Source organism: Silurus aristotelis, assembly GCF_946808225.1.
Source record: "Silurus aristotelis genome assembly, chromosome: 27".
NCBI lineage: Eukaryota > Metazoa > Chordata > Actinopteri > Siluriformes > Siluridae > Silurus > Silurus aristotelis.
Window position 1 is genome coordinate 15,782,014 of NC_139600.1, and position 22,662 is coordinate 15,804,675.

At 40.2% G+C, this 22,662-nt stretch overlaps 3 protein-coding genes and 2 long non-coding RNA genes across 8 annotated transcripts; 2 read left to right on the forward strand and 3 right to left on the reverse strand.

Annotated features, from left to right (window-relative positions):
- Positions 1 to 2,087: 2,087 nt before the first annotated feature.
- Positions 2,088 to 3,684, reverse strand: LOC310721060. The gene is made up of 4 exons (XR_014531914.1): positions 3,547 to 3,684; positions 3,278 to 3,383; positions 2,860 to 2,972; positions 2,088 to 2,555 (listed from the first exon to the last, which is right to left on the reverse strand). It is a non-coding gene; the product is annotated as an uncharacterized lncRNA (long non-coding RNA).
- A 1,080-nt stretch (positions 3,685 to 4,764) lies between these two features.
- On the reverse strand, positions 4,765 to 9,316 carry casp3a (caspase 3, apoptosis-related cysteine peptidase a). The gene is made up of 7 exons (XM_083533256.1): positions 9,178 to 9,316; positions 8,642 to 8,860; positions 8,045 to 8,193; positions 7,700 to 7,828; positions 7,379 to 7,554; positions 6,881 to 6,992; positions 4,765 to 6,786 (listed from the first exon to the last, which is right to left on the reverse strand). Exons 2-7 carry the CDS (start codon positions 8,713 to 8,715, stop codon positions 6,557 to 6,559), a joined length of 870 nt encoding a protein of 289 aa, XP_083389382.1. The 5' UTR covers positions 8,716 to 8,860; positions 9,178 to 9,316; the 3' UTR covers positions 4,765 to 6,556.
- Positions 9,317 to 10,933: 1,617 nt separating this feature from the next.
- Positions 10,934 to 13,456, forward strand: LOC310721353 (uncharacterized protein). The gene is made up of 2 exons (XM_083533000.1): positions 10,934 to 11,020; positions 12,042 to 13,456. The coding sequence occupies exon 2, from the start codon at positions 12,190 to 12,192 to the stop codon at positions 13,090 to 13,092; it is 903 nt and encodes a 300-aa protein (XP_083389126.1). The 5' UTR covers positions 10,934 to 11,020; positions 12,042 to 12,189; the 3' UTR covers positions 13,093 to 13,456.
- Positions 13,174 to 16,589, reverse strand: LOC310721410. The gene is made up of 2 exons (XR_014532031.1): positions 15,732 to 16,589; positions 13,174 to 13,875 (listed from the first exon to the last, which is right to left on the reverse strand). It is a non-coding gene; the product is annotated as an uncharacterized lncRNA (long non-coding RNA).
- A 445-nt stretch (positions 16,590 to 17,034) lies between these two features.
- On the forward strand, positions 17,035 to 22,297 carry LOC310721346 (uncharacterized protein). 4 transcript variants are annotated; one of them, XR_014532003.1, is made up of 3 exons: positions 17,035 to 17,106; positions 19,665 to 20,955; positions 22,181 to 22,297. XR_014532003.1 is itself a non-coding variant. In XM_083532990.1 (2 exons), the coding sequence occupies exon 2, from the start codon at positions 19,677 to 19,679 to the stop codon at positions 20,706 to 20,708; it is 1,032 nt and encodes a 343-aa protein (XP_083389116.1). In that variant the 5' UTR covers positions 17,035 to 17,106; positions 19,665 to 19,676; the 3' UTR covers positions 20,709 to 21,072. The 4 variants fall into 4 exon arrangements, 2 of the variants coding, with proteins under 2 accessions (XP_083389116.1, XP_083389117.1); XR_014532004.1 differs by lacking the exon at positions 17,035 to 17,106 and adding an exon at positions 18,001 to 18,088 and having other exon boundaries at positions 19,563 to 20,955; XM_083532990.1 differs by lacking the exon at positions 22,181 to 22,297 and having other exon boundaries at positions 19,665 to 21,072.
- The last annotated feature ends 365 nt before the right edge of the window (positions 22,298 to 22,662 follow it).

Consider the following 22,662-nt stretch of genomic DNA (forward strand, 5'->3'; position numbering starts at 1 on the left):
TCTTTCTCTCTCTGTGAAACAAAGAACGTTCACTACAACTCAGCGCAGGTGTGTGTGATCCTTACCCTCGTTTTCCCCAAAACTCCGCCCTCCATTCACTTAACCACACCCACACTGCCACAGTCTACACTACACACAAGATCTGAAAATCATACCTGGTGGTTATGTTCACTTTATCCTGAGGAAACACAAACGTTTGCACCTGTTAAAAATTCTGCTTCATACTCAGGCTGCAGGTGTCACGTTTGTGTGCTACTTCAGTCTGAGATGATTTAATCATCAATCAATCAGTGTGTGCTGTGCACTGTTCATTCCTTCCTGCACTAAACTCCTTTACCACACCTACATGAAGAGAACATCTGCCTCCATCTTGATCTTGATTTTTAGACTATTACCTGAAACATGAAATAAAAGACAGTTTGGACATCATGTGATATATTTATGATCTGCATTCCAGACGGTCATTACGGCCATGAGGTACTGCTTCATTAAACAGAAAAGCTGAATCACAAACAAATCCCTACCTACAACTGCTACGTCCTTTTTTAGGACCCAAGTCGAGCTTCAGGACACTCAGAGACAATGCACTTCTTTTAGAGCGGATTCTGCATCTCACACAGAAATATGAAGCGGATGCTTGAAAGGCAGGTAACAGCAGCTGCTCTGTTCTCAGGCAGCACACGGGTGCAGCTCAATAACGTTAACACACTTACAGCTTCCTGTGTCGTAGCTCAGTGGGTAACATGTCGGCCTTTCGATTGGAACGTCATGATTTCAAATCCCAGCACCACCAAACTGCTACTGTTGGACCCTTGAGACCGACCCTTAACCTTCATAAACTCAGGGGTATAAATGAGATAATCGTGATTGGATTCGTGTATTTAAGCAAACAAATGTGAGACGTTCGAATGTATCATTATACACGTGAGCTGTTTTTCAAGACCAAACTCCAATAAGCAAAACCTTATACCAGTCCTGTGATGGTGTAGTGGTTTGTGTCGTGGTCTCTGATGTGTGACAGCTCTGGTTCAAATCCAGCCTTCAACTTTATTTGTTCTATCTTGTGTAAGAACATAGGAGGAAGGAAAAAAAACTGTCTTTAACACCAGTCCTATGATGGTGTCGTGGTCTCTGATCCCTTATGTCAACGGTTCAACTCCAACCTCTGAATTTAGATGATTATAATGTTAAAAGAAAAGGAAGGAGAAAGCAGCATTCAAACACTCAGCAAGTATGAGATCCTATGGCTGAATTGGATGAGCTTCGCCTCTGGATTGAGAGGTTGCTGGTTCGAACCCCCGCCAGGTCTCCAAGATATAAACACTGATGGTTGTGCGGAAAGTTCCGGATGGCCAAAGGGAGGCCTGGTGGAAGGTATCGGAGTAACCTGGATCAGGGGGGCAATATCCGGGCAGCTGCCCCCCCCGAGATCTGAGAAAATAAAACAAGGTGGTTATGGATCAGGAAAAAAAAATGTTTGACTTAGTTTTGCATATATAGAAATTTCAGCCTAAAACTAATCACCCACACTTCCTCTGAGGTTGTGAAGCACCATTTTCCTCAGCCTTCACACTTTCACCCAACCAGGCCATCTCACAGATGACCTCGCAACCCTCCAACCTGGGGACGAGCCAGACTCAAACCAACAACCTCTGAGTCCAGAGGCAAGGCTTTAACCACTAAGCTATCAAGTCCCACACTAACACTCGGGTGGTGTAGGAACTTTGTCTTCGAATATGACGCCAAGACAAATAAAAAAAAATAAAAAAAATAAAATGAAATGTCTCCCTCTAGTGGACAATAAGTGGACTTTCACCAAATTTTTTAAGAAATTAAAAAACAGGCAGCATGTGCAACAAACACACATCACAAGTTTAAGTGCACAAATTCCTGCAAAGACACACCCAGACTTACACACTGTCTAAATATCAACAAAGTGTGTTTATGAAATAAACACACTTTGTGTTATGTGTTATGTGTGTGTGGTGCTGGTACAAGGTGGTGGTTTTCAGTGATATTTGGAAAATTAATCAAACAAACAGACACACACACACACACACACACACACACACACACACACACACACACACACACACACACACACAAGTAATAATGAGGTAGAGACGTGGATTTACCAAGTGCTGAAGTAGTGGAACAGGTGGACCTGCTCTGAGGAACAAGGGAGGATCTGGGAGATGTTCAGTAAACAAAGATACCCGAGTTTCCCACCATATGTGGTTCTTCCTCGAACTGTTCCCACACAATTGTACAGAACGTCTTTGGATGCGCTAGAATGAACTTTACTCTTCACTTGAACTAGGAGACCCAAACCCTGTTCCAGCATGACGATGCCCCTGTGCACAAAGCAGCTCCATGAAGATCTGGTGTACATGGGTTGTTTGGGATTGTTGGAGATTTTGGGATGAATGTGAACGCTGACTGCACCCCAGGCCTCCTCACCTTCTCACCTCCATCACTACCTGACTTTACTAACACCCTTGTGGATGAACGAATCTCCACAAAATCTAGAGGAACATCTGCCCAGAAGAATGGAGCTTTAAGAAGAAGAAATGCGGACCACGTGGAGGGGATGTTTGTAACACGCGCGCGCACACACACACACACACACACACTGTCGGATCTCTGGTTGATTAATCATTAAAAATAATCATCAGATCACTGGATTACTGATGTAATCGATACTGTGATTAATGTGATTTATAGGAAAAGATCCTGCTACCAACATTGATTGTTTTCCCATAACAGCATATCAGAGTGTGTTTAATGAATCACAGCATCATTGTTACTCGTTTTTAAAATGTTAAAAAGCCTTAACGAGGAAATAAAACATTTTTTTACCTGATTTCATCCTTTTGCATCCTCTGTTAAAGCCCTGGGCGATGAGGAGTCGTTTTTAGAGAGAGTCGGTTCAAAAAACGAGTCGACTCGCAGATCGGAGCACTTTCTCGTAACTAAACAGTAGAAACGTTAAATATATATTATAAACTGTATTTTTATTTTATTTATTAACGTCTTTAATAAGAGGGACAGCATGTGTATCCTGTAAATACCGAAGTCTGTAAGTTTTAAGAGCTAAAACCCTGACTAGCTAACACATGCTAACTCAACACCACAAACGTCTTTTAATAAAACAACATCAACTTAATATAAACAAATAAGTATCTTATATAAATATAAATAAATAACGACACAGAAAGTTTAGAGGTTGACAGACTGGAAAACAAGAGTAATAAAACTTTATAAAACCAGTTCTTACCACACACATTCACCAAACATTAATGAGTCGTTTATGAAAGAGTCGGTTCCTGGTGGCGTCTGCTTGTGTTGATAGAAAAGAGTCGACTCGCAGATCTACAGAGTCACTTTGGTGAACAGACATTTATTTACAGAAATATTCACTTTTTAATAATCTATTTATTTATTAAATGGAAAAGATCATCATGTACATCATGTGGTGTTTATTTATTTATTTAAGCTTCAGATTATCACACATTTTATACCGTATATCCATAAATCTGTAGATACCTGCCCATCACTTCTAAAAGAGCTTGTTGTGCATTGTGATGAGCTTCACCTCTGGATTGAGTGGTTGCTGGTTCAAACCCCAGCAAGGTCTCCAGGATAAAATCACTAATGGTTGTATAGATGGTATCGGAGGTCGTAACCTGGACCAGGTGGGCAATATCTGGGCAGCTTCCGCCACCTGGTATCTGAGAAGATAAAACAAGGGAAAAAGGTTTTGCCTTAGTTTTTGCATATGTAGAAATTTCAGCCTAAAACCAATCAGTCACAGTTTCTCTGAGGCTGTAAAGCACAATTTCCCTCAGTCTTCACACAACCACTCTATCTCTCAGGCTATCATACAAGCCAACCTGGGGACGAACCGGATTCGAACAAGCACCCACTAAGTCCAGAGGAACGGCCTTAACCACTAAACCAGCAAGTTCCACACTAACGCTTGGGTGGTGTAGGAACTTTGTCTTCGAATATGACATCAACACAAACTGAACCTAAAAAAAGAAATGTCTCCCTCTAGTGGACAATAATTTCACCAACATTTTAAAGAAAGGAAAAAACAGGCAGTACATCACAAGTTCAAGTGCACAAATTCCTGCAAAGACACATCCAGACTTACACACTGTCTAAATATCAACAAAGTGTCACACACACAAATTTGGATGAGCTTCACCACTGGATTGAGAGGTTGCTGGTTGGAACCCCGGCCAGGTCTCCAGGATATAAACACTGATGTTTGTGTGAAAGGTTCGAGATGGCCAAGGGATGCTGAGAAGATAAAATGTGGTGGTTATGGATGAGAAAAAAAGGTTCTCCTTAGTTTTTGCATATAGAAATTTCAGGTTGTAGAGCACCATTTTCCTCACTCGTCACATTCTCACACCAACCACTCCCATCTCTCAGATCACCACACGATGTGCCAACATGGGGACTTATCCAGGGGTGAGGGGAAAAGCAGGTCATGCGCTGTGGAGGATCTGGGGGATGTTCAGTCCACAGAAACGAGTCGTCTTATAGACATTTTATGGCTGAAAATATTGGGACACCAGACTTTTCCACCAATATGGAAAAGTTCGTCGACAACTGTTCCCACAAATTTGGAGGCACACAATTGTAGAGGACGTCTTTGGATGCGGTTTACGTTTATAAATATACTGTATTGGGTTTTTAACACACTACACCAACTAGAGGTGCCAATTTTTACATACAGATACACACAGAATTACACAAGATGAAATGCCATTTACTATTTTTTTTTCCATACACAATTTCCATTAAAGGGAAAAATGCAAAAAAAAAACATTCCCAGAAAGTGAAAGCAAACAGGTGCTATTATTATAAATACAATAATTTTACCATTGAATCTCAAAACCTCCCAGTCTGATAGTCTGTCCATGCAAAGACACTTCTGGCTGAATAAAGGGACACTTGAGGTCTGGATTGTTCTAATGCCACGTTCCTGATTAAATCCATGTGGTTGATCAGCTCAGGGTCTACGGTTCATCATGGAATGCAATGGATTATAGAAACACAGACACACAGCACCTTGATATAAAGACAAATCCTGGATATAAAAATGCATGAAATATCAGTTGAAAGGAAAATTTCCTCTCCTACAGTCAAAACCTTTATTACTACACCAATATCTGGATCCCATGAGAAGTTCATCACCACACAGCTGCCATATTTCCCTGAAATGTTTTGTGTTTAGCCCTGGTTGTATTAACCAGGGAACTGGTAGCTGTTGAAATTCATGGTAAATTGAGCTGCAGATGTTCAGCGTCTTACAAATAAATAAAAACATGGATGTATATGAAACTTTTCTTTGTATCAACATGAAAGAAAAAGAAAAAAAAAATCAACATAAATGCTACATTATGGACTTGAATTCAGCGCTGAATGATGTGCAGGTTTTCTCGCTCTATCAAGTGTTGCAGAAATCCTCAGTTGAGGTCTTAAAGAAACGGATTTCTGCAAAAGGTTTTTCAGTGTTGACGAGAGAAACCTGGAGACCTACGACAGAACTTTGATGAACCTCAGAAATATCTAGCACAGCATTTTAAAACTACATTTATAGTCATGTTAGTGAAGTCATAATGTGATGTTCCTCAGGATATTTCAGTCCCAGAACCTTCTCAACTGCATTCAGCATATATAGTGAGATAGACAGACACATGTAGTCACATGAAGCCTTTTTTTAACCAATCTACACAAACATCTGAGGAAAAAGTCGATATTTCGGATAGTTTGATCTCATTTTCACCCAATTGCCCTTATTGTTGTTGCCCTAATGTTTGATCTTCTACCCAACAGATATTCTGTCGTTATCGGTCTGAAGCATCCTGACGACTCGTAACAGCTGACGCAGGTCTTTAAAGACACACAGGTGATGTACAGTGGTATAATATCATTAATCTTGTGGATGGTTGAGATGTTTTTTTTTTAAAAGCGTGAAAAGCGTGACACCACAAAACACGTGTATACAAAATCCTAATGTTAAAAAAACCCAAGTAGTTTCTTTACGATGTCTATAACTACACTTCGTACCTATTAACTCGTTCCCTTATCTCAAAACTCTGCCCTCTAGTGGTGAGGGTGTGAGGTGGCATATTGACCTGTGCTTTAAATATTCAAGTAATGATGAATGAAGTAATCAGTCTATATGAAGCTTCGTACCTATATGACACTGACCTACTGTGAAAGTGTGGGGATTTAGATAACTAGCACCATAAAAAAAAGTTTGATATATACTTTACAATCCCTCAACTAATTAAAAAAAAAAAAAAAAAAGAACAAAAAACCTTTTCCCAAGTGCACATTGTGAGTGAATGTGTATATTTATATATATTGCAGTTTTTTTTACTTATTGGTTTTATTCCAAATTAAACTTACGCATTAAATATCACCTTAATGTTCACTGCCAATTGTACTTAATCTAAAATAAAACCAAGAAGCAAATGAAACCACAATTCCGCCGTATCACCAACCCCAAACCCCCATAAACGGGTGTGTGATGTGTTCAGGGGGTGAAGTGCATCTCCTTGGTGAGCAGGGACACAATGCAGGGAATCTGTTTCTTGGCGTGGAAGCCGGGCATGGTGGAAGCGGACTCGAAGTCCAGCGCCACCTTGTGGTTGACGCGGGTCAAGATGTGCATGAGCTCCAGTTCTCGGCCGTGTTTGCTCAGCATCTCGCACAGGGACTGCATGAACCACGAGCCGGTCATCGTGTTCCTCCACGAGTAGTAACCTGTAGCAGTAAAAACACCAGAGGAGAAGGGTTTTACATTCACAGGGTGGAGAACGGTACTCGTATCTACATGTGTGTGTAGCGGTTGTAGTACCTGGTGCTGTAGAATATGCGTAAAGAAAATCAGCCTCCACCGGGATTTTCATGGAATTATCTGAGTCGCTGTCCGTCTCCACACCGGAGTCCAGGTCTGTGCCACGACACGCCTGAGAACACGTAACGCACGTGTTACTACTGCTAAATATTAACCTGAACCTGTTCCAGCATAAAGCCAGCTACATGAACATATGGGGTGAAGTGGAACATCTCCTGCTGTAGACCTTCAGAATGAAACTGAAGACTTCCTCATGTCTGATAAATGAAATCCAATAACAGGAAGCTTATACAGTTAATACAGATTTTTCTTTAAAAGATAAAAGTCAAACTGCAACCATTTATTTTCCAGATAAAATGAAAATGAAACTAAAACTTCCTATTTGTTATAATTCAAATAAATCTGGACAAAGGATATAAAAACATCTCCACATAAATACAAAAGCATAATGTGACCACACACACACACACACACACACACACACACACACACACACACCTGGATAAAGAAGAGTTTGGGTTTGCCTGCTAGCGATACACAGCGGTCTCCTCTGAACAGACTCGTTAAGGCCTTCAGCTTCACCGAGCGGTCCGTCCCGAAGAACACGCCCTCGTCTCCGTGACTCAGCAGCACACACACGAACGAGGCACAGCGACTGTGGTCACCGCTGGCAACTAACACACACACACACACACACACACACACACACACACACACACACACACACACACAGAAATGAACAAGCTACGTTCTCTCTCACACACTCAGGTGACTTCTGGGTAAAAACAAAAACAAAAAAAACAGGTCCATCAGTCTCACCTGTCTGTAATTGTTTCTGGATCTGGTCCACAGTCTGGTCATTGAACACCTTCACTTTGTAGCCCAGCTTTCCGAAGGTCTTCATGGCGTTTCCGGCGTCAACGTCCGTACCGTTACGCTGGTTCATTCCTCGAATGCGGTGAAAAAAACGCACGTTAGAACTTTATACACATAGGAACATACTAAAACAATCAGAAAGTCGCATCTCTTTCTCCATTCAATACTTGGATATAAGAACGCTTGAGTTTTGATTAAAAGATTCTGAGACACCGGCATGATGAAGATGGAGAAGTCTGAGAGTCCTAGATGTCTAGCGCTACTCCTCAGGAGCAGGGAGTGTGTTACCCGTGTTGAGGTGGAAGTTCTTGTTGTTGATGATGATGCAATGGCCTATACAGGGGTAGTCCAGGCTGTATCTGTAGGTGTGGGCACGGCCTTTGGCGTCCACCTGCACCGGCTCTCCTCCTGCAGCTCCAGCCACTATTCCTTTAGCACTGCACGATCATTAAAACAGGATTTTGAGATTAAAGCTTTGTTATACACCGGATATCATCTGCTATAACGAAAGTAAAAACAGAAAACCTGGTGTGTTTTCAGTAAATATGACCAAAGATAGAACATATAAAACACACACTGTAAATAAAAGATAGGAGCCTCAAACACACAGAAAGTGATATGAAAACACGCACATATGATGCATTTGCAATTGTTTTTTCTGGAATGAAAATGATTAGAAATGCAGTGCAATTTTATACGTTTCTTTTTTTGGTGTTATGCACAAATGTCTGCATTGCATTTAATAATAAAAAAAAAAAAAAAAAAAAGGAGAATCATAAATGAATAAAAACCATGTGTCATTTTCGTAACTGTTTTGTTGTATGCAAATTCTGCCCCATTAATTTGCATATTAAAATCCATATTTAAATGAGATAAAGCTCTTACTCAGGGATGTCGCTGCCCAGTGCGCATGCGCAGTCTCCGCTCACGGCTTCGCTCTGCTCCTGGTTCTGAGACATGGCGTTTTTTTTTATATATAAATAAGATTCACTTTTATTAATTCTCCCAAATTAAAGCAGACTGCTGGTTATGGCGGTGATGTGACGCTTAAATCCTCCACACTTTGTCGGTACTTCCTTTGTTCCGGCTTTGGGTCTATTCCAACTTCTGGGAAACACAAGCGAAGACATGTGGGTGACGTCACCAGGCGTCGACAGCAAACAAAGAACAGAAAAGAGGAGAATAATTGTTACATTATATTTTCAATAACAATTCGTGAAAAGCTTCAATTGTTCAACTTTAAATCTGCGTCACGATTTATTAATGTTTTAAAACAGTTTATAGTAAATAAAAATAAGCTCTAAATTCATCCGGGTCCCCTGACACATCCCCTGACATCTTCCTCTGTCTTTGTTGATTTAGTGCAAAACAAAAGCAGTCATCAAAAACATTAACGTCTGCAGAAAATTTAATCCGTTTACCATTTACCCCACAGCGGTTCTTCTTTAACAGATGAATTCCGTGTAGGAGAAAACCGTTAACGTCACTATCTTATGTATCACGGAAGTCGACGCGATGGAGTCACCCGGCAGACTACATTACCCAGAATCCCCAGCTTCCGCGTTACCGTTGCGTGTATGGGCGATGAAAACGAGGGGTAGTCGAATGGCATTGTGGGTAGAGTAGGAAACCCAAACGGATCAGCGTTTCTGCAAATAGATATCCATATGTAGAAAGAGTCACGATGTGGAAGTTTCCTCCTCTTCAGATTTTGTTTCTGAGATAAACAGATCATAATTATTTTCCTTTCGAACTCTGTGTGTGGCGTAATATATGATCAGGCTTGACATTTCTCCATATCCAGAACATCTCAGAACCATCAACTTGTGTCGAGAACATCTCAGAACCACAATGTTGTGTCCAGAACATCTAAGAACCATCATGTTGTGTCTAGAACATTTCAGAACTATCATGTTGTGTCTAGGACATGTTTTTTTTTTTTGCAGTCTGCAAGAAATGAGAACATCTCAGAACTATTGTGTTGTGTCTAAAACATGTTTCCTTGCGGTCTGTGATTTCAGAAGCACCACCTTGAGTCTCAGATGTTTCAGAATCCTTACATCAACCTCCTCTAATACTGGCCTATAAATCTCTACATGGACCTGGTCTCCAGTATATCTCTGAGCTCCTGACATTTTACACTCCAAAACATACTGTTTACTCTTCACAGTCAGGTCTTCTCACTGGTCCTCACACTTATTTACCCTCAACTTCTTATCCTACTAAACTGTGGACTTTCCTTCCAGCTGACAGACATGAGGTATTAAAATAAACAAAACTTCTCTGCCAATATGAAACACAATGAACCACTGCCAGGGGAAGCGGAAGCTCAGTGCTTACGGCATTAATCCAAGGATCAGAGGGTCATAAGTTCATAAGATGATGATGGTTCTTCCTGACCAGACTGATGATCCATTAGATTACTATTAAAGGCTTAACTTGCTAACCGTAAGAATGGATTTGGACTGTAATTCTTCTACAGTCTGCTATCAAGGTTTAAAAATACAAGTGCCATTAAAAAAGGAAAGAGACTTTTACTCATCACATTTACACGAATGCACCGTAAAACTCTTACATTTGGAACTGGAGTATGTCCTCATTTGTTGACGTTTTTCAGTCGACTTTCTCCTCTGAGCGGGGTGTTTTTTTTACCCACCGATTAGTAATGATAATTCTGATTGTCTCCCGGCTCCAGTTTGTGACATTTTCCACATTCGGGTGTAAAATGCAACACAATGGATGAGTATTAAATTATTATACTCAATACATCATACATTTAACGTACTGTATGTGTATGTATATTTTAGTGCCCTCTTGTGGTAGAAATTGGAATAGCGTCATCTCTCCTGTTCATCTGTTATGCTTTTCGATGTAAAGAAATAAAAAAAAAAACGTAAAATAAAATTGTAATACTATGTAAATGTCTAATGTTTCACAAGTTACCACAGGTCTTTAGACTGGAGATTAAAATGAGAGATAAAACCACAACCATACAACCAAAGTTGAGCTTTGCTCAAGGGCCCTGCTTGGTGGTGCTGGGATTTGAACTGATAAGCTTTCAACCAGAAGGTCTGGAAAAACATAAAAATCACTGAGCTATAACATTCCCTTTTAAGAACCTTATCATGACACAAACACAAATTCACAGCAGATTAATGATTAGCTTATAAAGATCCTCTCCCACCGAATTGCAGGCAATAAATCATTCTGTCAAAAGCCCCACACTGAGGTTTGTACATCTTCTCGATAAGAAAACAACACCAGGTACGTAAATACATCAGGTTCAGGACTGGTTAATATTTAAATTCCAATGAAACATATATAATTTACACAACTGCATAAATGCTGTATATTGTACGATTGTACGAAAGTGAAATATTTAGATTTCTAAGGTCATAATCTCAGGGATCTGTATTTAACCAAACAAATACACACTTGTAAATATAGTTATTTATCTAAATATTTGACAGTGTGAAGTGTTGATCTATTAAATGAAGGTGATTTGTAAGTTTTTTAAGAAGCGTGTCGCATTACTGTTTTAAAGGTTTTTAGCTTTGGCAAAGAAACAAGGTTGGTGTTTGTTTAATGTATTTGTTTCTCTGAAGCACAAACAGGTTTCAGTCAGAAAACAGAGCAGATTCCCACTGTGTGTTTGTTCTGAATAAAACTAAAGTAAGAAATAAAACCGTGGAGTTGATTAGTTTCCTATAACAGCACTTCCACTGCACAAAGTGTTTTGACAATAACGTTTTTATTTTTACACTTTACACTTTTTTCTCTTCCTTGTAGTTAAAGATTGAAGATAAAACATCACAACTTGTAACGTTAGCAAGAAACTGCAAAGCTTAATGATGGAAAATTTGGTAATTGTTCCAAATCAACAGTGTACAGGATATTTGGTGTTGAGGATTTGGATAGGTTCCTTTTTGAGTCTGGTTTCTCTCAAGGTTTCTTCCTCATACCATTTCAGGGAGTTTTTTCTTGCTACAGTCGCCCCTGGTTCACTCATTAGAGATAAACTTAACAAACTTTGACATTTGACTTTGACATTTTGGGGGGTTACCTTTTGAATCTGGTTACTCTCAAGGTTTCTTCCTTATGTCGTTACACTCGAGACTCCTTCACATTATTAAAGACTGAGCAGCTTGATTAGCTACAGTTAGTGTGATTGACAGGTGATATGTTCCTAATGATATGATGAGGGATAAATGTATTAGAAAAAGCATATAAAATATTTGACAAAAAAAACTTTTTATTTTCTTCTTTTGCTTCTTTTCTTTTCCAGAAATAAGCCAAAATGAGAAAACCAGAACACAAACTAACCCTGTTCCTGACCTTTATCAATGTAATTGTCTGCACTTTGGGAACGGGAAGCAACCCAAAGTACTACAGCTCGAAGTACGGGGTTCAGTGCAGTGAGGAGTGTGACACACATGAAAAAAAGCTACTTTTGGTGCATGACTGCAAAGGGCTGGGATTATTGCTCAACAAAGGAGAATGTAGACTACAAAGGCAAACCTTGTAGAGAAGACCATCCATGTGGGAAGTATGGCAAGGGTTACCATTGGTGCTACACCAATAGTTGTAACTGGGGTTACTGTGGAATTCTGCGTAATGCATCAGAACCAAAGACACTGTTATATAAGGGTTCATCTACAATGAGTTCGTGTTGGAGCGACTGTTTGTACGATGAGAATAAAGAGTACTTCTGGTGTTACACGGAAGAAGGCTGGGACTACTGCTCTCCACTACCTGAGGTCACGTACAAGAATGAGCCGTGCCGCTTGGACCACTATTGTGACCCCCATGAATATGCTTACACCTGGTGCTTCACAAACTCAGGGAATGATTATTGTGGGTCTATCAAACCTGGAGAATGCCAGTATGTCACTAGTGTTGCTGCAAAAGAAAACTCTAAAACAGTGGTTTCCTGCACATGGAAGGATGCCAAGAATAACAAAGAGATCAAGCTCAATGCGGAGCCAGACTTCACAATATTTGCCGAAGCTTTCACCTGGAAGAATGAGATCATCAACTTCATCGCACGCTGGAAAAACACCTACTTGAACCCAGAGCCCGGTTCCAAGCTGATCATTTCGAACAACCTCAGGTTTGATGTAACGAAGCTGGAGAATGAAGAAGAACAGCAAATTTACAGCCTGCAAATCCTGGTGAATGTACAAGCCCAGAGTTGGAGGAGCAACAAACTGGCCCAGGTGGTCCTACCAGACTACGAAGAGGTTCCAGAGAGATTCATACGACTCGCTTTCTTGGAGAGCTTCCGTCATCAGGCCAAGATTTCTGTAGTAATTAATGAGTCCAGTACAGATGAATAATAATTAGTTGAAAAAATGCATGTTCTTATTCTTCTTCTCTCAATCCTTAGTGACAATAAAAAATTAGAGGAGTCTGTGAGCTCATGCATGTGGAAATAGTCAAATAAAATGTTTTTTTTTTTTTTTTTAACTAAATATTTTGAAATCACACAATAAATCATAAAATCACAAGCTTTTATGATGCATTTCTTTAAGAAAATGTTATAAAACACAAGTCCATTGATTATTTGCTTACTCACTGCAAGAGGTATAATTCTGTGCAAGAAAAAGTGTCCAATTCTTTCTGTACACAAAAACACAACTTGTGAACTTAAATGTAAAAAACAAAACAATAATAATAAAATTATTTAATTATAAAAAACAACCCTGTTCTAAACACTCGTTTTTTTTTATATTTATTTTTTTTACATTTTACACAATTCTTTTCAAAACATCTGTTTTGTGGTGTTCATGAAAATATCTGCTGGTATGCAGATGCTTTAAATCTCTTATTTTCCATACTTTTCATCATAACTTGTACAGTGACTGTAAATGTCCCTGAGGAATACGTCTCCTTTTCCAAAAACCTTTTTTGGTTTTTAACATTACTCTGAATCCCTTTTGACTTCCTTATACACATTTCACACATAAGCCTTCAGTGGTGTCCTACCTGAATATTCAAATTTGATTTAGAATGATCAGTGTAACTGATGATCAGTTTCCACTAAAGGAAGAAGAATTTAAGAATTGAATTGTTTGGGTTATAAAGGTTCCCCTTCAGGTACTCAAGCTGCATCAGAAACGCTTTGGGAACGCCTCTGCGTTGTCCACGCAATGAATCACATTTATAATCAGTCCAATAAAAAGCGCAGCATCACCAGTGGAGTGAGTCCAGGAAGCTTAAGCACAAACTGTGTCGCTTGTCTGGGATCTGAGCATGCTTAGTCGGTTCTCGATGGAGCCGACTGTGCAGATTGAGCACGCATGACAATGTGAACGCTCTGCTCTCGGAGAGAACTCTTTGCGGAGGGTTGTACCACTCCTCAGGGTTCTGGCTCTGCTTTAGCCAAGGCAAAGCGACAATCAAGGACCTGGGGCTCGCAAGTGGACCTCGCAGGGCTCTTTGAGATAGTGACCTGTGGTCGTGGTCAATCTGGAAAACGAGTGGCCGGCCGATTAGCAGAAACCTCGTCCGCCCAGCAAGCTGGATGAGCGCTTCCTGAAACCCATGACATTGCCTCCACGCCGGGGCTTGCCTTTTTTTTTCAGACCTGCACACCTTATTCCTTCATGCCTCTACAGTCCCAGCGTGTCACTATATTCTAATGTATATTGAAATATATTAATATATCGATATTGACTATTGGTTGATAATGGCTCAATCAGAGCAATTAGCAGTCCGGCATGGAGATGATGTTCTTGCCCCCATGAAGGAACTGGGGTTAAGGCTGAACACCAAAAAGAGTACGCTTTCCCCATAACAGAGAACCATTTACTTAGGCGTAGTATGGAATTCACCCCTTGTGTGGGCACATCTGTTCGGTGTCGAGTCCATTCTCGTGGCCGTCAAGAGAGTAAGGGAAGGCCAGGGCCCCATGCTGGAACTTTTTGGGCATCACAAGACGCTTATGGCAGACACATCTCTCCACTCGAGGTGTCTAAACTGCCTCGAGATGCTGGCCATGCTTCAAGCTCTGAAGCAATTCCTCACAGACCTCAGAGGCCACCATGTCTCTTGAGGCAAGGGCCGAGGCCTGGGGAATGGCAGCAAATCTTGGAACAATCTTACAAAGCACAGGCGGACCTGTTTGCATGTAAGGAGACATTGCACTGCCCACTTTGGTTTTTCCTAACTTCCCCTGCCCCTCTATGGCTGGATGCCATGGGACAGGTGTGACCGAGGCTGCGCCTGTATGCCTTTCTTCTTGTCGCGCTGCTCTCAAGAGTTCTGGAGAGAATTCGCTGGGACGGAATCCATCTCCTCCTAGAGTGCCTGCATGGGACTTGGCAATTGTCTTGGAGCCCCTTTTGGAGCCTCCCTTTGAGCCTCTGACTGAGGTACCTGTGAGGTTCCTCACAGTTAAGACTGTGCTTCTTTTTGCCATCCCCTCTGTCAAAGAGTAGGGGATCTTCAGACCCTTTCTGTTGCCCCTTCTTTCCAGGAGTTTACTCCAGGTCTGGCCAGTGACTTCCTTTACCCTAGATCAGGGTATGTTCCTAAAGTACCCTTGGTCGCCCAAAACCTATTAGGCTCCAGGCATTCTCTCCTCCTCCCTTCCAGGCCCCAGACTAGGAGAATCTTAACTGACTGTGTCCAGCGAGCACTGGACATATACGTCCACAGAGCAGACTATGGGGGAATTTGGAGCAGCTGTTTGTCTGCTATGGCTTTCTGAGGAGAGGTCTTCCTGTGAATAAGCAGATGCTCAGCAGATGGATTGTGAAAGCTATTTCTTCCTCTTATGAGTCCTCTGGTCTCACCCGCTTCCTATGGGTCAGAGTTCAAGTTCATTTCTATAGAACTTTTCACAATGGACATTGTCTCAAAGCCGCTTTACAGAATTTATGAATTAAAGTGAATGATGTGTGTTTATCCCCGATGAGCAAGCCTGGGTGACTGTGGCAAGGAAAAACTCCCTTAGATGATATGAGGAAGAAACCTTGAGTGGAACCATACTCAAAAGGTAAACCCATATTTATTTGGGTGATATCTAAAATGTGATTATAAATCTTTAAAATAATACAAAACACTGAAGAGTGAAAACTACTATGAGTACCAGAATATGTGATTGTGAATGATGTCCTTTCTACAGTCTTATAAAGTCAGTTGACATTAGAACACTCAAGCGGGGGTCCAATGTACAAACTCTACATGAAGTGGAATCCAAATGGCGCTGGAACGTCTCTAGATGGTTCGGGTTGTTTACCGGTCGGCATCTACTTCATTAAAGGTCCATAATCTTCTTGAAGTGGGATGTGACTGGAGCTGGAGCAACCTCAGGATGCATTGGGATGGGGAGAGAAAGAGAAGCAGTGGAGAGGAATTAGTGTAGCTGCTGTTCATGATATTAACAAGCACAAGTTTATAATGTGCATGTGATCAGATGTACTGGAGCACAAGGTTATGATATGAGATGTGTGTTATGTGTAGAACTAGCTAAAAAGATAAGTTTTTAATCTGCACTTAAACTGGGAGAGTGTGTCTGAGACTCCAACACTGTCAGGAAGACTATTTTAAAGTTAAGGATCTAAATGTGAGAATGTTCTACAACCTTTAGTGGACTTTGCTATTCTAGGAACTACTAGAAGTCCAGAGATTTGAGATCTCAAGGAGCGTGACGGATTGTAACGTGTTAGATGACTGGATAGATACATGGGAGCCAAACCATTTGGGTTTTGTAGGTAAGTAGTAATATTTTGTAGTCGATTCGAAAAGTAACAGGTAGCCAGTGTAGGGATGATGAGTTTGGGGTTATATGGTGATATTTTCTCAACCTTGTGAGAACTCTGGCTGCTGCATTCTGGACAAATTGTAAATTGTTTTTTAATGAAGCAGGACATCCACCTAGTAATGCATTACAAAACAATGCAACAAAATGGATGAGTATTAAATTATTATATTCAATACATCATACATTTTACGTACTGTATACGCATGTATGTTTTAGTGCCCTCTTGTGGTAAAAATTGGAATAGCTTTATCTCTCCTGTTCATCTGTTATGCTTTTCGATGTAAAAAAAAAAATACAAAAATACAAAAAAAATACAAAAATTATAAATGTACAAAATTATGTAGATGTCTAATGTTTCACAGGTGACCACAGGTCTTCAGACTGGAGAAGAAAATGAGAGATAAAACCACAACCATTCTTAGAGAAGAACCTTGTGCAGGTCCAAACACAAATTCACTGCAGATTAATGATTAGCTCCTAGAGATCCATCCAAAAAAAAGCACCCCAAATTGCAGGCAATAAATAGTTCTGTCAAAAACCCCACACTGAGGTTTGTACGTCTTCTCGATCAAAACAACACCAGGTACGTAAATACCTCAGGTTCAGGACTTGTCAATATTTAAATTCCAATGAAACATATATAATATATAATTAACAACTGCATAAATGCTGTATATTGTACGATTGTATGAAAGTGAAATATTCAGATTTCTAAATTCATAATCTCAGGGATCTTTATTTAACCAAACAAATACACACTTGTAAATAAAGTTATTTATCTAAATATTTGACAGTGTAAAGTGTTGATCTATTAAATGAAGGTGATTTGTAAGTTTTTTAAGAAGCGTGTCGCATTACTGTGTTAAAGGTTTTTAGCTTTGGCAAAGAATCAAGGTTGGTGTTTGTTTAATGTATTTGTTTCTCTGAAGCACAAACAGGTTTCAGTCAGAAAACAGAGCAGATTCCCACTGTGTGTTTGTTCTGAATAAAACTAAAGTAAGAAATAAAACCGTGGAGTTGATTAGTTTCCTATAACAGCACTTCCACTGCACAAAGTGTTTCGACAATAATGCGACAATAATGTTTTTATTTTTACACTTTTTTCTCTTCCTTGTAGTTGAAGCTTGAAGATAAAACATCACAACTTGTAACGTTAGCAAGAAACTGCAAAGCTTAATGATGGAAAATTTGGTAATTGTTCCAAATCAACAGTGTACAGGATATTTGGTGTTGAGGATTTGGATGGGTTCCTTTTTGAGTCTGGTTTTTCTCAAGGTTTCTTCCTCATACCATTTCAGGGAGTTTTTTCTCGCCGCAGTCGCCACTGGTTCACTCATTAGAGATAAACTTAACAAATTTTGACATTTGACTTTGACATTTTGGGGGGTTACCTTTTGAATCTGGTTCCTCTCAAGGTTTCTTCCTTTTGTCGTTACACTCGAGACTCCTTCACATTATCAAAGACTGAGCAGCTTGATTAGCTACGGTTAGTGTGATTGACAGGGGACAGAGAGGATGTCCCTCCCACCCAGACAATATAGACACTTTGGCTCTCTTGGTTCCCAGTTTACATTTACATTTACATTTGCGGCATTTAGCAGACGCCCTTATCCAGAGCGACGTACAAAAGTGCTTTGAGTCTCTAGTAATAAATAAATCTACACTGGTACGCTAGATTACAAACTTAATATAACTATAACCATTGAATTCTACAAACTTGGAAAGTGCTAATTTAAGTATTTCAGGAAGAGGTAGGTCTTCAGTCGTCGATTGAAGATAGTCAGGGACTCTGCTGTACGGACATCTAGGGGAAGTTCATTCCACCACCTAGGTGCCAGAACAGAGAAGAGCCGTAAAGTGTACTTACCTCTAATTCTGAAAGAAGGTGGTACCAGTCGAGCAGTGCTGTAGGATCTCAGACAGCGTGGTGCAGTGTGAGATGTGATGAGGTCGCTGAGGTAAGATGGTGCTGGTCCATTTTTGGCCTTGTAGGCATCATCAGTGTTTTGAATCTGATACGTGCAGCTACTGGAAGCCAGTGAAGGGAGCGCAGCAGTGGGGTGGTGTGGGAGAACTTGGGCTGGTTGAACACAAGTCGTGCAGCTGAACGAATAGCGTTCAGGGTAAGATCTGCCAGCAGAGAGTTGCAGTAATCAAGTCTTGAAATGACAAGAGACTGAACAAGCACCTGGGCAGCCTGTATGGACAGAAATGGTCGAATCCTTCGGATGTTATAAAGAAGAAATCGACAAGAATGTGCCACATTAGCGACATGTGGGAAGAAGGACAGTTCATTGTCCATAGTTACCCCGAGGTTACGAGCAGTGGCTGAAGGGGAGAGCAGAGAGTCATGAAGTGTTATTTGGAGATCTTGACCTGAAGATGAATCACCTGGGATGACCAGCAGTTCTGTTTTGCTGGGGTTGAGTTTTAGTTGGTGAGCACTCATCCATGAAGATATGTCTGTCAAGCATTCTGATATCCGAGCGGAAGCTGTGGTATCTGATGGAGGGAAAGAAAAGATTAGTTGAGTGTCGTCTGCATAGCAGTGATAAGAAAACCCATGTGAGGATATGACTTCACCAATGGAGTGGGTATAGAGGGAGAAAAGGAGGGGACCAAGTACCGAGCCTTGTGGGACACCAGTGGTGAGTCTGCACGGGGCAGATGTGGATCCCCTCCATGTTACCTGGTATGAGCGACCTTCCAGGTAGGAAGCAAACCATTCCCATGCTGTTCCACAGATACCAAGGCTTTTGAGGGTTGACAAAAGTGTCTTGTGGTTAACTGTGTCAAATGCTGCTGAAAGGTCCAGGAAGATAAGTACGGATGACAGCTTGGCTGACCGAGCAGCATGCAGTTTCTCAGAAACAGCCAAAAGGGCAGTCTCTGTGGAATGTGCCGCTTTGAACCCAGACTGGTTTGGATCATGGAGGTTGTTCTGTGAGAGATAGACAGACAGTTGGTTAAAAACAGTGCGTTCCAGAGATTTAGAAAGAAAGGAGAGAAGTGATACCGGTCTGTAGTCTGTGATACCAGTTTCTGATGATATGACGAGGGATAATGTATTAGAAAATGCATATAAAATATTTGACAAAAAAAAACTTTTCATTTTTTTCTTTTGCTTCATTTCTTTTCCAGAAATAAGGCAAAATGAGAAAACCAGAACACAAACTAACCCTGTTCCTGACCTTTATCAATGTAATTGTCTGCACTTTGGAAACAGGAAGCAACCCAAAGTACTACAGCTCGAAGTACGGGGTTCAGTGCAGTGAGGAGTGTGACACACATGGAAAAAGCTACTTTTGGTGCATGACTGCAAAGGGCTGGGATTATTGCTCAATAAAGGAGAATGTAGACTACAAAGGCCAACCTTGTAGAGAAGACCATCCATGTGGGAAGTATGGCAAGGGTTACCATTGGTGCTACACCAATAGTGGTAGCTGGGGTTACTGTGGAATTATACAAACAGAACCAAAGACACTGTTATATAAGGGTTCATCTACAATGAGTTCGTGTTGGAGCGACTGTTTGTACGATGAGAATAAAGAGTACTTCTGGTGTCACACGGAAGAAGGCTGGGACTACTGCTCTCCACTACCTGAGGTCACGTACAAGAATGAGCCATGCCGCTTGGACCACTATTGTGACCCCCATGAATATGCTTACACCTGGTGCTTCACAAACTCAGGGAATGATTATTGTGGGTCTATCGAATCTGGAGAATGCCAGTATGTCACTAGTGTTGCTGCAAAAGAAAACTCTAAAACAGTGGTTTCCTGCACATGGAAGGATGCCAAGAATAACAAAGAGATCAAGCTCAATGCGGAGCCAGACTTCACAATATTTGCCGAAGCTTTCACCTGGAAGAATGAGATCATCAACTTCATCGCACGCTGGAAAAACACCTACTTGAACCCAGAGCCCGGTTCCAAGCTGATCATCTCGAACAACCTCAGGTTTGATGTAAAGAAGCTGGAGAATGAAGAAGAACAGCAAATCTACAGCCTGCAAATCCTGGTGAATGTACAAGCCCAGAGTTGGAGGAGCAACAAACTGGCCCAGGTGGTCCTACCAGACTACGAAGAGGTTCCAGAGAGATTCATACGACTCGCTTTCTTGGAGAGCTTCCGTCATCAGGCCAAGATTTCTGTAGTAATTAATGAGTCCAGTACAGATGAATAATAATTAGTTGAAAAAATGCATGTTCTTATTCTTCTTCTCTCAATCCTTAGTGACAATAAAAAATTAGAGGAGTCTGTGAGCTCATGCATGTGGAAATAGTCAAATAAAATGTTTTTTTTTTTTTTTTTAACTAAATATTTTGAAATCACACAACAAATCATAAAATCACAAGCTTTTATGATGCATTTCTTTAAGAAAATGTTATAAAACACAAGTCCATTGATTATTTGCTTACTCACTGCAAGAGGTATAATTCTGTGCAAGAAAAAGTGTCCAATTCTTTCTGTACACAAAAACACAACTTGTGAACTTAAATGTAAAAAACAAAACAATAATAATAAAATTATTTAATTATAAAAAACAACCCTGTTCTAAACACTCGTTTTTTTTATATTTATTTTTTACATTTTACACAATTCTTTTCAAAACATCTGTTTTGTGGTGTTCATGAAAATATCTGCTGGTATGCAGATGCTTTAAATCTCTTATTTTCCATACTTTTCATCATAACTTGTACAGTGACTGTAAATGTCCCTGAGGAATACGTCTCCTTTTCCAAAAACCTTTTTTGGTTTTTAACATTACTCTGAATCCCTTTTGACTTCCTTATACACATTTCACACATAAGCCTTCAGTGGTGTCCTACCTGAATATTCAAATTTGATTTAGAATGATCAGTGTAACTGATGATCAGTTTCCACTAAAGGAAGAAGAATTTAAGAATTGAATTGTTTGGGTTATAAAGGTTCCCCTTCAGGAACTCAAGCTGCATCAGAAACGCTTTGGGAACGCCTCTGCGTTGTCCACGCACTGAATCACATTTATAATCAGTCCAATAAAAAGCGCAGCATCACCAGTGGAGTGAGTCCAGGAAGCTTAAGCACAAACTGTGTCGCTTGTCTGGGATCTGAGCATGCTTAGTCGGTTCTCGATGGAGCCGACTGTGCAGATTGAGCACGCATGACAATGTGAACGCTCTGCTCTCGGAGAGAACTCTTTGCGGAGGGTTGTACCACTCCTCAGGGTTCTGGCTCTGCTTTAGCCAAGGCAAAGCGACAATCAAGGACCTGGGGCTCGCAAGTGGACCTCGCAGGGCTCTTTGAGATAGTGACCTGTAGAGAGTACAGATGACTGCATGTACTTATTCTTCCTCTATGAATACTTAGTGACAATAAAAAATCAGAGGTGTCTGTGAGCTCATGCATCTGGAAATAGTCAAATAAATTTTTTTTTTTTTTTTAACAAAATATTTTGAAATCACACAACAAATCATAAAATCACAAGCTTTTATGATGCATTTGGAAATAGTCAAATACTTTTTTTTTTTTTTTAACAAAATATTTTGAAATCACACAACAAATCATAAAATCACAAGCTTTTATGATGCATTTCTTTAAGAAAATGTTATAAAACACAAAGATAAAAATGTTATAAAACAAGTCCATTCATTACTTGCTTACTCACTGCAAAAGGTATAATTCTGTGCAAGAAAATGTCCAATTCTTTCTGTACACAAAAACACAACTTGTGAACTTAAATGTAAAACACAAAACAAAAAAATAATAAAATTATTTAATTATAAAAAACAACCCTGTTCTAAACACTCGTTTTTTTTATACATGGAGATAAACCATTTAGTGTTTTGTAGGTAAGTAGCAATATTTTGTAGTCGATTCGAAAAGTAACAGGTAGCCAGTGTAGGGATGAGAAGATTGGGGTTATATGGACTCACACCTGTGACGTAGCTTCCTGTGTTTGACTTGTTTGCCGCGAGTTACGTGTTTGTATCTCTCTCGGCGTCTTTCAAACAAACTTTGCTATCTATCCATCCGTTTTTCCTCTTTTAATAATCCTTAATTGTTTTTGTCTTCCTGACTTGTGCCTGTAGTTAGTTAACTCGACTATAACTAGTGTTGTTTATGTTTATTTTCTCTCACTCACATCTCTGTATAAT

What these genes read in the sequence shown, in the direction of transcription:
- casp3a (XM_083533256.1), bottom strand. Translation starts at nt 8,715, where the DNA reads ATGTCTCAGAACCAGGAGCAGAGCGAAGCCGTGAGCGGAGACTGCGCA. An exon ending in GAACTTCCACCTCAACACGG is followed by an intron (nt 7,829 to 8,044) that starts GTAACACACTCC and finishes ACCGCATTCGAG; the next exon opens with GAATGAACCAGCGTAACGGT. An exon ending in CCAGAAACAATTACAGACAG is followed by an intron (nt 7,555 to 7,699) that starts GTGAGACTGATG and finishes TGTGTGTGTTAG; the next exon opens with TTGCCAGCGGTGACCACAGT.
- LOC310721353 (XM_083533000.1), top strand. Translation starts at nt 12,190, where the DNA reads ATGAAAAAAAGCTACTTTTGGTGCATGACTGCAAAGGGCTGGGATTAT.
- LOC310721346 (XM_083532990.1), top strand. Translation starts at nt 19,677, where the DNA reads ATGAGAAAACCAGAACACAAACTAACCCTGTTCCTGACCTTTATCAAT.